Source organism: Pholis gunnellus (assembly GCF_910591455.1).
Source record: "Pholis gunnellus genome assembly, chromosome: 9".
NCBI lineage: Eukaryota > Metazoa > Chordata > Actinopteri > Perciformes > Pholidae > Pholis > Pholis gunnellus.
In genome coordinates, this window is record NC_136535.1 from 21,967,489 (window position 1) to 21,982,712 (window position 15,224).

At 43.7% G+C, this 15,224-nt stretch overlaps 1 protein-coding gene across 3 annotated transcripts in view; it reads left to right on the plus strand.

The window, feature by feature from the left end:
- The window catches only part of gdpd5b (glycerophosphodiester phosphodiesterase domain containing 5b), a 35,565-nt gene that overhangs the window by 14,417 nt on the left and 5,924 nt on the right, over window positions 1–15,224 (plus strand). For all 3 annotated transcript variants that reach the window (XR_013767234.1, XR_013767235.1, XM_079166612.1), the window contains exons 3-11: window positions 5,852–5,955; window positions 7,377–7,470; window positions 7,601–7,660; window positions 8,002–8,100; window positions 8,809–8,902; window positions 10,287–10,432; window positions 11,717–11,799; window positions 13,442–13,592; window positions 14,679–14,900. Coding sequence is in view for 1 of the 3 variants with exons in the window: in XM_079166612.1 (XP_079022738.1) it covers window positions 5,852–5,955; window positions 7,377–7,470; window positions 7,601–7,660; window positions 8,002–8,100; window positions 8,809–8,902; window positions 10,287–10,432; window positions 11,717–11,799; window positions 13,442–13,592; window positions 14,679–14,900 (1,053 nt within the window). In the remaining 2 variants the exon portion in view is untranslated. The remainder of the gene's footprint in view (window positions 1–5,851; window positions 5,956–7,376; window positions 7,471–7,600; window positions 7,661–8,001; window positions 8,101–8,808; window positions 8,903–10,286; window positions 10,433–11,716; window positions 11,800–13,441; window positions 13,593–14,678; window positions 14,901–15,224) is intronic.

Consider the following 15,224-nt stretch of genomic DNA (forward strand, 5'->3'; position numbering starts at 1 on the left):
AATAGAGCTGTGTGATCCGCTATTTATTTGAGAGCTGTCGTTTCCTTTTGAGGATGCTTCCTAGCACGGGTCAAGGTGATGTCGTACAGGACTGCATCTTTAACGATTCCAGTAAACAAACTGTGACGGGGATCGGCTACATGTAACTGGACCCGAATCACAGACCTGAGGATCTCCTGTTGAAACAACTGTCGACTCATTCATAATCTACGAGTGGATCGTGCCATTTCTCCCCTTTGTTTTTTTCTTCATATTTGTTCACATGTAACGAGCCATTCAGGTTGACCTTCTTGTCTTAGTGCGGCGGCTTCCGTCTGTGTTCACGGTGCTTTGTAGGAAGACGGCCCACGTCACGCAGTGCAAGCCGATCTGGCCTCTCAGTAATTATTGAAAGTATTTCCATTTAGCCCGTCTTTACCATTCAGTCACACAAAGGCTTCTAAAATAGAAGCAAGGCTGCTCGGCCTCCTTTCGTACAATTATCTCGTGGTCTTCATTATCCCTGGCCAGTGAAATGTGGGACCAATAAGACGACGGACTTACCACGAACACATTGTTGTTTCATCTACTTTGGACAAAGCTCATTGTGTCAAGTTAACAGAAGAGCAAATGAGCCGGCTCAAAATAGAAATAATTGTGTGTTGATAATTAATTTGTTCCCGTTTTCTCGCATCCTCTGAAATGTAATGTGTGTTTTTTTTTTTTGCATGATTTCAGTTTTCGGACCGGTATTGATTTCTACAGGACATCTTCTTCGTTTTGTGTATTTGATCACGTACTCGTCCACTCGTCCCTCCAGCTGTCAGACTGAAAGGTCGTAAACCTCAATGAATCCCATGAGCTGACTACACGATGAGGGTGTGATGGCCGGGTGGTTTGAGATGCGTTTTAATGTAGGAAATGGTAATATTCATATGGGTTGCATGTATATTACGTGCATTTTACTAAAGAAGAAGTAGTCTACTATAGTATTTCTTTATTTGTCATTTCACTCTGCTAAAAGGAGTGGAGATGCTGGAGGTTCAGTATTATAAAGGTGTGGCTGCACTATAAAGTGCTGCACAGCCTTTGTGAAATGCCAGAGACTTATCTGGATATGCTCAGGAATGTGACAAGGGACCGCGGTGTTAAATCCGGTGAAGATGGAGGCCCTCACAGGGGAAGAAGCACCGTCGGCGAAAGAATGACGGCCAATGTGAGCTGAAAGTAATCTTTCCTGCATCCACATGAGATGTCGAGTTTATTCACACACGCCAACATGTTGGTGTTTGTTTGTATCTGTCGGGCTTTGTGTTTGTCACCGAATTTATTCAGGACCGTCCCGCAGCATATGTTCTCTCCACAGTGTTGTCAGATGGCAGCATACTCAGTCAAGCTGTCTAATCGAGTGCATCATTTAATTGTGTGTAGTCTACATAGGAAATACACATGTTGGCTGTCAAAACATACTATGAAACCATTACATGAGCTTGGGTTTTATATTTCGGACATTTTCAGCATCTCTGAGTAGATTTCCAATATAGTAGTAACCACTTGTCTTCCCTCCGATGACTAATCGCGTCATATAGTCGATATGAAATGTAACCCACATGGAGTTTATATCACAGCCGAGCACCAAAAAGTGTTGAGAAAGTTGTGTTGTGATATCGGTGTAGAGAACAGATGCAGCGTGTCACTGTAAATGGTGACACACTGTACATCATGCAAGGACGGCTTCTCCAATGAAGTCCTCGCACAAGAAGTAACCAGCACAGACCCGAACATGCGTACATTTAATCTCCAGTCAGCTCATACTGTAGCTCCACAAACGAATGCTCTGGTAGGAATGTTTGTTATTGATAAACTAGTAATCCGGTGTGATTGATGGGCTCTCTGGCTCTCTGTGTTCTTTCTCCGTCTCATGGTCAGCGTTAAGCAACAGAAAGCTACCGTAGCCGCATTTGCAGGTTTGACAATTGGTATGAATTTACACATGCAGTACACGTCCGTACACAATTTGACTGGGGATGAAGCCGCAGGATGCCTAGTTTTTGTGTGTGAATGTATTTATTTTCTTATCACACGTTGACTTGCAAACCAGATGTAAATCAACGTGTGTTGTGTGGCCTTTTGCTTGGTTTAAATAATCATGCTGAACATAAATAATATCCGTCCTTTATGGCACTACACTGCAGCCTAGATCCTGTTAGATATATTGAAGCATTCTTGGAGGGGTAGGAGAGAGCGCACAGATCGTTCGGTCATGTTGGCGTTATCATTAGCGTTTGCTCTTGTAGGCTAAATGAGCTACCATTACAAAATCAATGCCTCATTTTGCTGGTTTGTCCCAAAGGACCACATTTACAGCGCCAGAAGGTCTACACAAAAATCTTAAGTGTTTAGAAGTCAGTTTATTGCATATCTCTGTACATCGATACTCTAACTACAGTAAACCGCTTGGTTTCAGACTTAAATGATCTTCGCCACAGAGAAGTTTATTTGCATGAACTAAATTCAACACATTCAATTCTAGTAGACCTGATTCTGGGCAGTGGAAGACTGAGCATGTGGAAAGTAAAGGAGCACTAAACCGTATTTTGTAGCTGTGATGAAACATTGGTTAAATAGCTTGATGGTGTCGGCTCAACAGGACAATTGGTGATATAACACATAAAAAAAGATCCCATCCCAGAAGGATGTGTAAAAATCCAATAAGCCTATTTAATAAATACATTATTGGCTGCTTGGATCATAATCCACGGGACTGGACCGACTGTGAGCCATAAAGTGGAGATAAGTACAATCTTCAGACAGAGAGCCACTGAGGGACACAGAAAGGTAGAACTGTGTTCGCTCTTATTGCACTGCGCTGGCTCAGAACAGACGGCGCCTGTAAAAAGACCTTTTATACGCTTTTTAATTTGCTACAACAGTCTTTTTCGCTGTCACTTAAATCTTAAAGTCTTTCTGAACAAAGGTCAAAGTTCTTGCTTTCTCTTTCTCTCTCTCTTTCTCTCTCTCTCTTTCTCTCTGCTATTCCCAGATGTTAAATCACTGACGCAATTTCCTCTGCACCGGGATGAGTCAGCAATGATCACTTTCACGCTATTTTTAGTTTTTCACAGTCTCTCAATATATTGCTGCCAGAGCAAAACACTATTTGACCGGTAAGCGCCTAAAAAGGGCTGTCTGCATGTTTCATAAATGCTTTAAACGAATAACTCTAAGGAATATATCTGACAAGGACAGAGACTTTAATGAGTAAGGGGGGGGTTTCAGGAATATATGCTTTTTTTTAATTAATTTTTTTGCAGCTATTAATTTCTCCTTGATCCACACGATCCTTGTATTTCTAGCAGTGGAGTTTGTTCTCTGAAGGCTTATTCTACGACCTCCATCCTTTTTTAATATTTCTGAGTTTGGAAGCAAATTTGTTTACTATTTCAGAAATGTAATCTCAGCCTCTGCAGTTGGACAACATTACTGCTACAGCAGCTACAGAAAGGTCCTTGATGGTTTTGAAAAGTCATTGCAAAGTTTTTGAATGACGTTTTAATTGCAGCACAAAACCTCGTAATTTGATTTGAATTAAAGCTAACTCAATAGCTCTGAATCTTCCAAAGGAGAACTTGTCCTCTATGATTTCTCCAAGGGGCGAACATTATAACACCAGTCAGAATACGGATGACTGTTGGCATACAGTGCTCTTTAAACAATCCCAGAGAATGTGGCGTTCGGATAAAATGTCTGTTGCCGCACTGTCAGTCTGTGCCATGGGGGTGCTGTGCCCGGATAAAAATGCCAGCCGTGCAGAATGGTGATGCGATGTCACGAGGGCAGGCCATGTCATGTCAAGGCTGGACGAGCTCTGCTGCTGAGTTAGCCGGCAGACGGGAAGAGAACAAGGAGTTAAAATCTGAGAAATCAGTTATTCTTTAGAATGGGACTGTTTGTCTTGGTTTTAGAGGTAGAAATCTATAATGTTCAAGACAATACAGCAGTGCGAGTGTCCGTAGAGGATAAAATCCCACTTTATAGATCCCAGAGAGGACTTTAGGATTCAGTTAGTTAGGTGATCTAATTAATTAAAGAGACATCAGGGCAACTTATTGACCAAATGACACCATCACAGCTCTCTCAGGGGCTTCTCGGGTCGCATTCCAACATAATTCATGGGGGGGGGGTTAATGAAAGGCTGGCGGTGAGCAAGGTCGTAACTCCGAGGTGTTTCCAGGTAGTCTCTTAGGACCATGGGAACCACGGGTCACCGCTTTCTCATCAGTGAGCAGCGTTGTTCGTCACACCGTGGTATAAACTCTGTGTTACTGGAATGGATTGAGACTTATCTGAATGTAGGTAAATGTGTTTAAGGTTAAACATTGTTTTGTTAGTTTTATAAATAAAAGAGTCTAACAGAGTTTGCTTAAGATAATAATAGCAGGAAGTACCTTTCTAGCTTTTACTTTTTCAGGTAATTTCCTGCCTGTGTTATCTGGTGCCCATATTATCTGATGTAAGCAGACCTTCTTGCGTAACGTTTTTTTCTTTTTGCACATCTGAAATTCATTCAGAGGCCATGTCCAAATATGAGAGGCAGGGGATCGAATCAGCGTTCCCTCTGGCTTGTTTCCCTTTTATGTACAACTGGTCTCTGTTATGCCATAAAACCATGCCCAGAAATTAATTAAAACGTCTTTCATACAGTCGTGAAAGCTCTTAAAACAAGCTTGAAGCCAAAACATGACCTTGAAAATGCTGCTCTGTTTGAAATACTTCCAGGTAGTGGAATTTGTGTGTCTGTGTGTGTCGCATCAGCTGGCCACGGTGATAATAATCTGATCCTCGGCACACACAACAATGGAGCTGTAAAGCTGAGATTCTAAAAGGTTGCTTAAGTCTTTATCTTGATCACCACAGTGCACACAATTTACACATGAGTGGGATTTAGACGCCAACTAACAAATATGGATCGGCCTATTTGTTTTTTTTCTCGGGTCATAGTTTTATTTTAAAATTTGCTCATCACAGGATTCTTGGAGCTCAAAATGACATCTTTAAATTGCTTGTATTTTACCAACAGCAGTTCAAAATCTGCAAATCCTTTTAACTCTAGAGCTGGAATCAGTGAATGTTTGGCATTTTTCCTATGATTAATCAACTACAACAACAATCTAAATGTATCATAAAATCAAATAACGGACTAATGGTTCTGGCTCTAAACAATGTATTGATGTAATGTTAACTGTTACCCACATGTGTGCATAGTCTTATTCTTCCTCTCCGGACATGCGAGACACGAGAAATCTACAATGTTTATCACAGTTGACGTCTTCAAGTGATTTGACTTTTTTCCTCTTAAGAAGGAGAACAGATTTTCTGAGAAAAGGTGCAGTTTGTCCAGATTACACAAACTCGAAGTCCTGAATATAGCTGCGTTTAAAGTAGAGCGATAGAAATGGGCGCGCCTGCTTGCACCTCTCCTGAGTATACGGCCTGGAGGTGAGTTTATGTCGGTCTGCATCTGAAGATGAAGCCAATTTAATATCTGCCATAGTACGAAAGTGCATCGCGGATGAGGACGGTAATTAGTCGGCTTGGTTGTGAAGTTATTAAAAGTAATTCCTTGATGATGAGCAAGGTGTATCGGGGAATACTCTTTCCAAAGGTCAGCAGCCAGCTTCACACCATGTGCTCCATGTAGAAAGTGAACTTCTAATGAGCTCTGCTGTGGTGCTTGTCAAGACAAGTTATACAAATTCATCCCACAGACATTCAGCAGAACAGCTTTGTGTCCACAACAGCAGAATTAAATTCTAAGTAAACATAGTCCACAAAAATGCTGAATTGTTTTTATTTGTGTGTGTGTGTGCAGTGGGAGCTGCTGTGGTCCCTCATCCTCCTCTTCACCTTCTGTCTGCTGCTCGTCTGGTTCTACTTCTGGTCGGAGGCACATAACGACTACAATGAGTTCAACCGGTGAGTGCACAGCCTGCCGTCTGTCGTCGGGTCAAACCGGAGCCAGACGCCAGACACCGTATTGTTTCGGCTGTAAATTAATTCTGTCCGTGCTCGTGGATTTCCTAAATCATCAGTTTAATCCGTCCTCTGTTTTAATCTGAGCGGAGACCACCCAGTCCGCCACAGATTAACACCGTTACATAACGGAGATGGCTTGCCCGACCTTTCCTAAACTGTAAATGCTGCTGTCATGTGACCACAAGTTTGTGACTGAAAACATTATAAGCTACCAAAAGTTAGCCTTATTCCAGACCTGTTAGCAATAATTCATCTGTTTTTAAATTGCATATTCCTGTGCAAGATGACATCAGAACATTAAGATTGTGATGGACACAGTTCCAGCATTACAATCAGTACAATCTAATGGTAAAATGTGATGCATGTTGGTTTGAATTGTGCTTAATCTGAGTTCGGGGTGTTGAAAATGCTGGAGCACAAAATGTTAAATGGCTGTGTCCCATACTGTCCCATACGCTGGTCTTTCTCATCTACTACCTTTCCCATCCCCCTCTCCTCCTGCTCTCAGTAACCTCGACAATGTCACCTTTTCCTCTTCTTATTATTGTCTGTTACCTTCCATTGCCTCTTCTCACATTCCTCTCCTTACGTAGTGGGTTATATTCCTCTCTCTCTCTCTCCTTTATCCCTCTTGTTGTTTGTTTCATTTACCTTGTAATAGCCCTATTCTTAACCGCTCTTACTCTCTCTCTGTGTGTGTGTGTGTGTGTGTGTGTATATATATATACCTCACCCCAGTTCACTTTCATCATCAATCTCACCGGTGATTATGTATCTCTGGATGTCAGTAATGATGGGCAGATGTTTTTCCATTCCAATAGGAAGTGTACACATTTTCCTTCCGGCCTTTTGAGAGGTTTCCACAGATCGCGGTGACGTCCCTGCCCTCACGTGTTCTAGTGATTTAGCTGCAGGGAGTGTCCCGGTCCATTTGAAGTATTAATGTATCCACAAAGGGCTCGCAGCCTCAGCGCTCAGGGACCCCGCTGTGGCACTGTGCCACTAGAATCACTGATAAGGCTTTGAAAGTAATTAGTGCCACAGGCCCAAGCTGTCATGTCAAAATTTCACACACTTGTCTTTGCTAGATGTGAATCTATTGATGCACCCAGTGTCACTCTTTTGAGCATTACAAATAACATTTTCAGGGTGTTATTGCCAATATTCCATAGTGTCCTTATTTAAGTCAATCTAAAGGCATGGTTTCATTTGAAGGGAAGTACAAATGCTTTTAAAAACTAGTGCAGAAAGGCGCACACATTGTCCCAAGACTTCGCACATGTCAGTAATGATGAACTGCAGGTGAGCCCTCAGTATGAGGAGTGTTGCTCACTCTCTCTCTCTCTCTCTTTTCTCTGCAGCTTCCTCTACAACCGCTCTGGGGAGTGGAGCGATGGCACTGTTCCCATCCTGGCCACCACCGCTGCTGGCTTCACCTACATTGCATTTTTAATGGTCAGTCCCGCATCAAGTGCATCACCGTCACGCCTCGGCAGCTTTTGAATGTTGATGTTGAGATCTGTGAAGCAAGCAGACTTGTTTTTTTTAAAAAGCTGTTCTCTTACGTGTGTGTTTCTCTTTTCAGGTTTTAGCACTTTGTCACGTTGCGCTTGGGCAACAGTTGAATTTGCACTGGCTCCATAAGGTAATGCTGCCAAATGTGAGACTGGGCAACTGTGGGAGTGTGGGAGGAGGAAGGGGGGGGGGGGGGTTTACATAGGTGTCTTTATCTATGTTGTGAGTTTGTGATTACACAAATCTGTCGGCCCCATTGGCTGCGTGTGTTCATTGGCGATCAGCTGAACTTGGTGTTGTGAAAGCCCAGTCCGTGACCTGGTCTAAAATGCTATCAGTAGAACAAACACAAACACTGTTTTGTGGTGTGAAAGGGCTGGGAGCTATGTGGGGTTAAATTGTGGGTGAGGGTGTGTCATGCATGTATCCAAAGTGACAGCCTCTCTGATTTTCCCCTCTCCGTCTACGCAGATGGGAGTGACTGCTGCTCTGCTCACCACCACTGTCGGGGTGATATCTGTCAATCAAACATGGGGGCAAGAGTGGGACGTCATCCCCATCTCCCTGCAGGTCAGCACAACGAAACGCAGTTTAGCCCCGTTTGACAGCTACATGATGCTGAAGTTGTAGTACTAAACTGAGAGTGTTGTGAAACGCCGTGAGGTCTATATACCTACATAACAAACTAGACTTTGATCATTGGTTTGTGGGCACTGGATAAACCAGTTTTTACCTGGATAAGGTGTTTTGAAAACACATCTCGTGTCATGAATTACTGTATGTCCGTGATCATATTTCCATATTTAGCATTGCTGTATTAAGAAAAAAAGGTGTTGTGATTTAAACTGCATATAATGTGGTGAGGAGACACTCGATCCGCATTTATCCCACTAACAATTAACAACTCAACGATATCCAAGGAGTTGTGAGAAGCTTATAATTAGTGTGTCCCTGTGAGATCATTGCACCACCATGAACGTGTGATGGAAGTGGACGCGCAAGTCCACTGAAACTGATGCCATTCCAAGTGAATGCTTCTACAAATTACAGCTATTATCTCTGAATAGCGTGGCCGTTGTCTTAACCCCAGATAATGTGTGTAATTCCATGCTTCTCTCTGCCTCTATCTTTGTTTCTCTTCTCTTTTGCTCACCGTCATCTCTCTTAAATCCTGATCCTCTTACCCCCCCCCCCCCCCCCATGTGTCTCCATTTCTCTATCTCCTCTTTCTTTCTCCTCACCTTCATCCTCTCCCCTCTTCCTCACACCTCTGTCCAGGCCACAGGTCCCTTCCTGCATGTCGGGGCTCTCGCTGCGGTCACAGCTCTGTCTTGGATCGTGGCTGGACAGGTCGCCCGCTCGGAAAAAACAAGTACGCTTACCTCTGCAACACAGAATACAAGGAACTCTTACCTGCCGTGCCCGTCCGCCACTCTCTCTCTCTCACTCACACACACACACACGCACACACACGCGCAAAGGAAGAGTGGTGAATGATTAACACCGTGTAGACAGAGGCCAAGACCTGCACCCAGGGTGTCGGAGATAACGGACATTCCTACGGGCTCATGTGATGTTTTCAAAGCCGGGACACCTTGGATTGTTTTCTCCTAAAGTACACAAGTCTTTCTAGGGATAAGCAGCTCTTAGTGTGTATTCTAGCTCTCGCTGTCAGAATAGAATTGAAAGTCGGTATCATTTATGCGGCAGTTTTATTGTAAATAAATAAATTGTAGCCAGATAGCATGAAATGTCTTCAGAAGTAAGACTGAATTAATCTTAAGATACTTTAAGCTTTATCAGGATTTTATGTATTTGTTATGACTGTCCTCAAGCTGGACAAGGCAGCTTGTACTTAGTACTGTGGGAGACACTTAAACCCATTTAAAGGCCTTAGCTACATTTAAGGTTCTGCTTTTGGAGAGACTTGATGAGGTGGAAAGTTCGAGGCAATACTTCTTCTGCGTAAGCATCTCTGCTGTAATGCAGAGTGAGAGAGTCTGAATACCAAAGAGGGTGCGTGTGCGTGTGCGTGTGCGTGCGTGCGTGTGCGTGCGTGCGTGCGTGCGTGCGTGCGTGCGTGCGTGCGTGAGTCCCCTGTGTGTAACAAGAGTTGTATACTCAACCCCACCCCTGAGCTGACCTTGAAACGAATACATTGCAGTGTGTGTGTGTGTGTGTGTGTGTGTGTGTGTGCGCGCGTGCCGACACTCGGCCTTCGACGCTCACTCTAGCAGAGGTGGATGCGGGGGAACGTGTATCTCCTTGGCCCCTGATATGAATGATGCTGGATACTGTGCAGCGCTATGAACGGTACTGAACATTACCGACATTCACAGCAACTGCTCACATCACACGTCTCTTTGGAAACTAAGAAGTCTGGATCGCCCAAACATGTTCTCTCGGTTCAAATCAAGCCATCAAATATTGAAATCCATTTTCTCTAGCTGTGGTTTTAATTGGTTATTTTCTGTCCGCGCTTTCAATGTTTATTAAAAGAGAATTATGGAAACTAGCTTGGCATATGAACTGCATTAGTCACAAACTGTTATTAGTGCAATTTTTTGTTGTCATTTTTACATGTTTATTTTTGTACAGACCAAACAATCAAGAGAGAGGTTAATTAGTGTGCTGTTGAGGTGCTGGTAGGCTGATTTTGGGCAGCGCTTGTTATCTGACTCTCGACAAGAAAGATAATACGCATATTTCCCAAACTCGTCCTTCAACCTCTATATTGTCTTCGGTTCCTCTCCCAGTGTTCCAGGTGGTGGTCGTCCTGCTGTACCTCAGTGTGTTGCTGGGACTCTACTTGGTGCCCCTGTACATCACCTCCCCCTGCATCATGGACCCCAACACCCTCAAACAACGCCCCGATGTCATTGGCCACCAGGGAGCCCCCATGGTGAGTCAGCTGACCTCTTATCATCCAATGTGAATGTGGGAATATGAAACAGGCCCACTTTAAACACATTGTATTACATATGCTTTGACTGATGCCTGATGCTGGCTTCACAGACGGCAAAGCCCCTTACATCAGCAATGTTGATGAAACTGAACCACTCGGGCTTGATTCTCATTCGGTGAAGGCAGAGGAAGAACTGTGCTGCCCTCCTCGATGTTTGCTCCTTTTTGTTTTTGTTCTCCTGCACCACCCAGTCTATTCTGGTCTATTACTGACCTTGTGTCGCTGCAACTGAAAATAGTCCACAAACATAACCCGGTGGGAGCCTGGAGCTCTAACTGCCTGATGTATGGCAGGGATATATTTTGTGTGGTTCTGCCTGACAAAGACTTGGCATCCAAAGCTAATATAGATTGCTTGTGATCAGATTTACTGCCGTCTCTTATCTGTTACAGCATCTCTCTCACACAGATCTGATTTTAGACTCCACTGCATTGTTTAAAAGCCTGTCAGAGCCTGTTGGATAAGTGTGCATAAGAAGGCTGCGTTAAGATCCCATCTATGCACACATAAGCACATTTTTGTTCTTTACGTTTGATGGTTATTGCTTCCAAGCGTCACCTGAAGAAGGATTTATGTACTTTGCACAATGTCTGACTCAGTATTACGCAACACTTGGAAGGAAAATGAAAGTGGATTTCTGGTTATTCGTAACAGACACTCGCACGCTCAAAAACACATCCTGCTTTTTGTGGTATTTGTGTAAAGAGATCGATCCTCGCAGTGGAATCTAAAATTAGGAGTGGCTCTGCGAGGCTGTGAGAAACTCGGTCACATGACTGGACTTTGTTTCCCAGGAGGATTCCGTATTGATTCAGCATCATTCCTATCCTGAGTTTCCCAGTCATAAGCTTTACTCACAGGGTTTCTCAGGAAAGTGCTTTTCTAGTAAGTGATGCTGAACCTATCGACGTGCTCATAACCTGGACTTGAAGATTTGAAAAGCAATTCACAACGATGCTCTTATTTATTTCACAGCTTTCCTTTGTGTTCGGAGGAAGGAAGTCTATTTTCACATAGATCTGCGATACATCTCATTTATGTTCATGTTTGACTCTGTAGCAGAACCTACTTGACAGATAAACATCAATTATTATGGATTCATATTTTGGCGTAATTTTTCCCTTGGCAGGGGCTCCAGTAAAGTCACCTATTAGGTCATTGTTACAGGACTCCCTGTAGTGATTGTGTTTGTCCTTTCTCTTGTGTGTTGTGTGTGTCCAGCTTGCTCCAGAGAACACACTGTGGTCCTTCCAGAGAGCTCTGCAGATGAACGTCACAGGGTTGGAGGCTGATGTGACTATCAGGTACACACACACACGCGCGCACACACACATTCGATCAATTCAGCAGAATGACGAAGCCAAACAAATGACGGGCTGTTTTGTTCTGCCTCTCTTGGCGTTTGGTTTCCTTTCATAGATTATGAAACATTGGTTTACCCAGAACCTCTTATCACCTCTTAAAGAGCTCACACTGGACGCTTATCATAAAGCAACGTTCACATATGTAGTCTTACTTTCTTAACTAATTATTGTTGACGTAGAGGAAACGGGCAAATAAAAAATCTTTGAACATAAACAAGTGAGCAACAATACAAACACATACTTGTGATTCTACAGCTGTAGCGATGATCAGGCTACAGAGGAGCAGTAGATGGAGGCACCACCAGCATAATGGAAAGTGACAGGCTGCACCGAGACACACTTGGAGGAAAAAGAGAGGAAGTGGGGGGTTGGGGACTGCGTGGCCACGGTTTATGATGGGTAGTGGGTGTACGCGTCTACTCATGCGTGTGCAGTGAGGATGAGGGATTATGTGGAGGTGGGGGAGTGTTGCTTTTGTTGCAGGCTGTGTGTTTGTAGGTCGCTCGTAATTTAGTAGTGTAGTGTGTTTACGGTTACGGTCCTAAGAGGTGAATGGCTGTGTGTGATCGGTGCAGCCCGCTGACAGGTGAGCTCCTTACTGTGCCGGGTAATTAGACTTGATGACAGTGACACTCCACTCCTGCAGCAGATCAGACACACACACACACACACACACACACAGTCATGTTTTCATGACTTTTGGGGACATTATATTGACTTACATTCATTTCCCGGAGACTTATCCTGACGCTTATCATAACTGCTGCCAGCCTAATCCTAATCCTAAATTGAACAGAATCCTAAATCTACACTAACCTTAAACCAAGTTTTCACCCCAAATCGTAGTGATTTACATTATGGGAACGTGCCTTTTGTCCCAAAAATACACGGCCACACACACTCGCATGCACATACAATAAACCAACATGTTATGTATGCACTGCTTATTTCAGTTTTAATCAGTTTATTATTCATCATTTCAGTATTTTATCAGAAGAACTTTATGTAAAGAGGTTTGTTATTCCAGATAATTGTATTTGAGTTTTCAGCACACACACACACACACACACACACACACACACACACACACACACACACACACACACACACACACACACACACACACACACACTTGGGCCAAACTCTCATCTTGTCTCCTTTACTCACCCGTTCTCCTTTGCTCTTGTTTGATGTGATTTCAAGAGTTTACCCTCCAACCAACTCCTGTCTGTTCCGCTCTCATCTAAAAACTATAACGTCAATTTGAGAGATTTTATTCCTCAACTAAACTATGATCTACAGAGAACGTTTCATTTGAGTCCTCTCTGAGTGTAAACGGTCTGTTTGAATCATTCTTATTATTGTTATTATAGAAATGTGAGCGACTGTAGCCCAGTGATCCGATGTATTTGACGTCAATGAGGTTATAGAAAATTCTACAGATGAACACTGCTGCCCAACCATGAACACTCAGTACTCTGTTCCAGCACCCTCTGACCAATCCGTAACCACTGTACAATGCTGAATGTTATAAACCTGACTTGCATCTTATAACTCTGCCCCCCCCCCCTCTCACCACTAGTGAGGATGGAGTGCCTTTCCTGATGCACGACCACACCCTGCGCAGGACCACAGACATAGAGAAGGTGTTCCCTGACAGACAAATGGTGGACGCCTCATTCTTCAACTGGACGGATCTGCAGCAACTCAACGCGGGACAGTGGTTCCTCAAGGTAGGTCTCGGTTACTGATGAAGCCATTTTCAGCTTTGTTTTGTGGTACGGTGATATGTGATAAAGGTCGTTCGCCCCTCGAGTCCCGAGTGTCCTGGTCCCCCTGGTTTCATCTACATACTGAGCTCCGTTAATGCTTCAGAGAAGCTCTCCTGAATGCAGAGTGGATCAAGGTCAAAAATGCTTCAAAATAATTGTTTGTTTCAAACAGCTTGAAGTACTAGTGGGCCAAACAGGATAAAAGCACTCTGGCCATGAGAGTTGTTTAGAAATGCTGCCAAATGATTCTCTCCTACATGTGATGACCAGCTCCATTGTTGTCAATGCATTTACCACTGCATTCTGTTCCTAAAGAAGAGCATCTGTATACATTTGGGGCGAGATGCAGTGATGTAGATACATTGCTTTTTGTGCACTGTGCTACTTTGCTGTGCACCACTTTAACCCTTCCACGCTACCCTCCAGTCAAGCAGATTTCTATATCGGTCTACTGACTCAGAGTTTCTTCTTCTCTGTAGATGTACACACTCACCGTTTAGTCTTTGTTTCTAATAGAAATGTTCTATGAGATCAGCTTGCTGTGAGGCCTCTGCTACGTCAGTATTTGTTAGAATCTGCATTGTTTTCTGCACTCTACGTCTCAGTCTATCTGCATTGCATGTGAGCACATTGCATCACTGCTGCGTAATTATGACAATTCACAGTCTGATTTTTATATTCCCAAGCATGTCCTAATCCGTCCCGATTGGGATTTGAAATGGCCGAGCTTAAGTGTTCTTCTACTCAGTAAGGTGAAGAGAAGTGAAGCACATCAATGTAGACTTGAATGAGAAGCATCTGACCTTCTTCTCCTTCACTTTGACAAGGAGCAGTGAAGCGAGACGTGATGTGGAGGAAATGAGGGAAAATATTCCACTGTTTGTATTTGCTGGTGTTGCCGCTCTACGCGGATGCTTTTATTCAAAGAAGCTACAGTATCATGAATGCATGTATATCTTTCTACAGGTTTACAAAAACACAATAGAATTCTTCCATGTTGTAATTGTATTTTAAAACACATCGTGCCGCTCTCTCCCCGTGTTTCAGGAGGACCCTTTCTGGACGGTGCACACCCTGTCCCCGCGTGAGAAGACTCTGATTGCCAACCAGAGTGTGTGCAGCCTGGAGCAGCTTCTCAAGCTGGCCTCCTATCACAACAGCACAGTGGTTTTCCGGCTGAGGAGACCTCCTCCAACGCACCCCTGCTACCACAGCTGGATCAATGATACGCTGAAGGCTGTGCAGCAATCGGGGGTTCCTCAGAGCCTGGTCAGTATGTCGGAACTGAGTGCTTCCATACACCCGCAGCATGATGTCTGGCTATGTGGTCTGAACATCTTTTTATGCAAATGTGATGGAAATCAAAATCCATCTGTAATCAGTAACGAGGAAGTATAAAGACCGCAATAGTCCAAACAGGGCGGATGGATGAGTCCAAGAAACAGTGACCTTTCATCCAGCAGGCCGCTGTACGTTCCCTCAGTGAAACCAGAACGTCAACGTTGATTCATTGGTCACATAACTTGCATACTTCAGTAACGGCACTTCCATAGTTATTTTAACCCAAACGAAGATCTTTTCATTAACATAAAG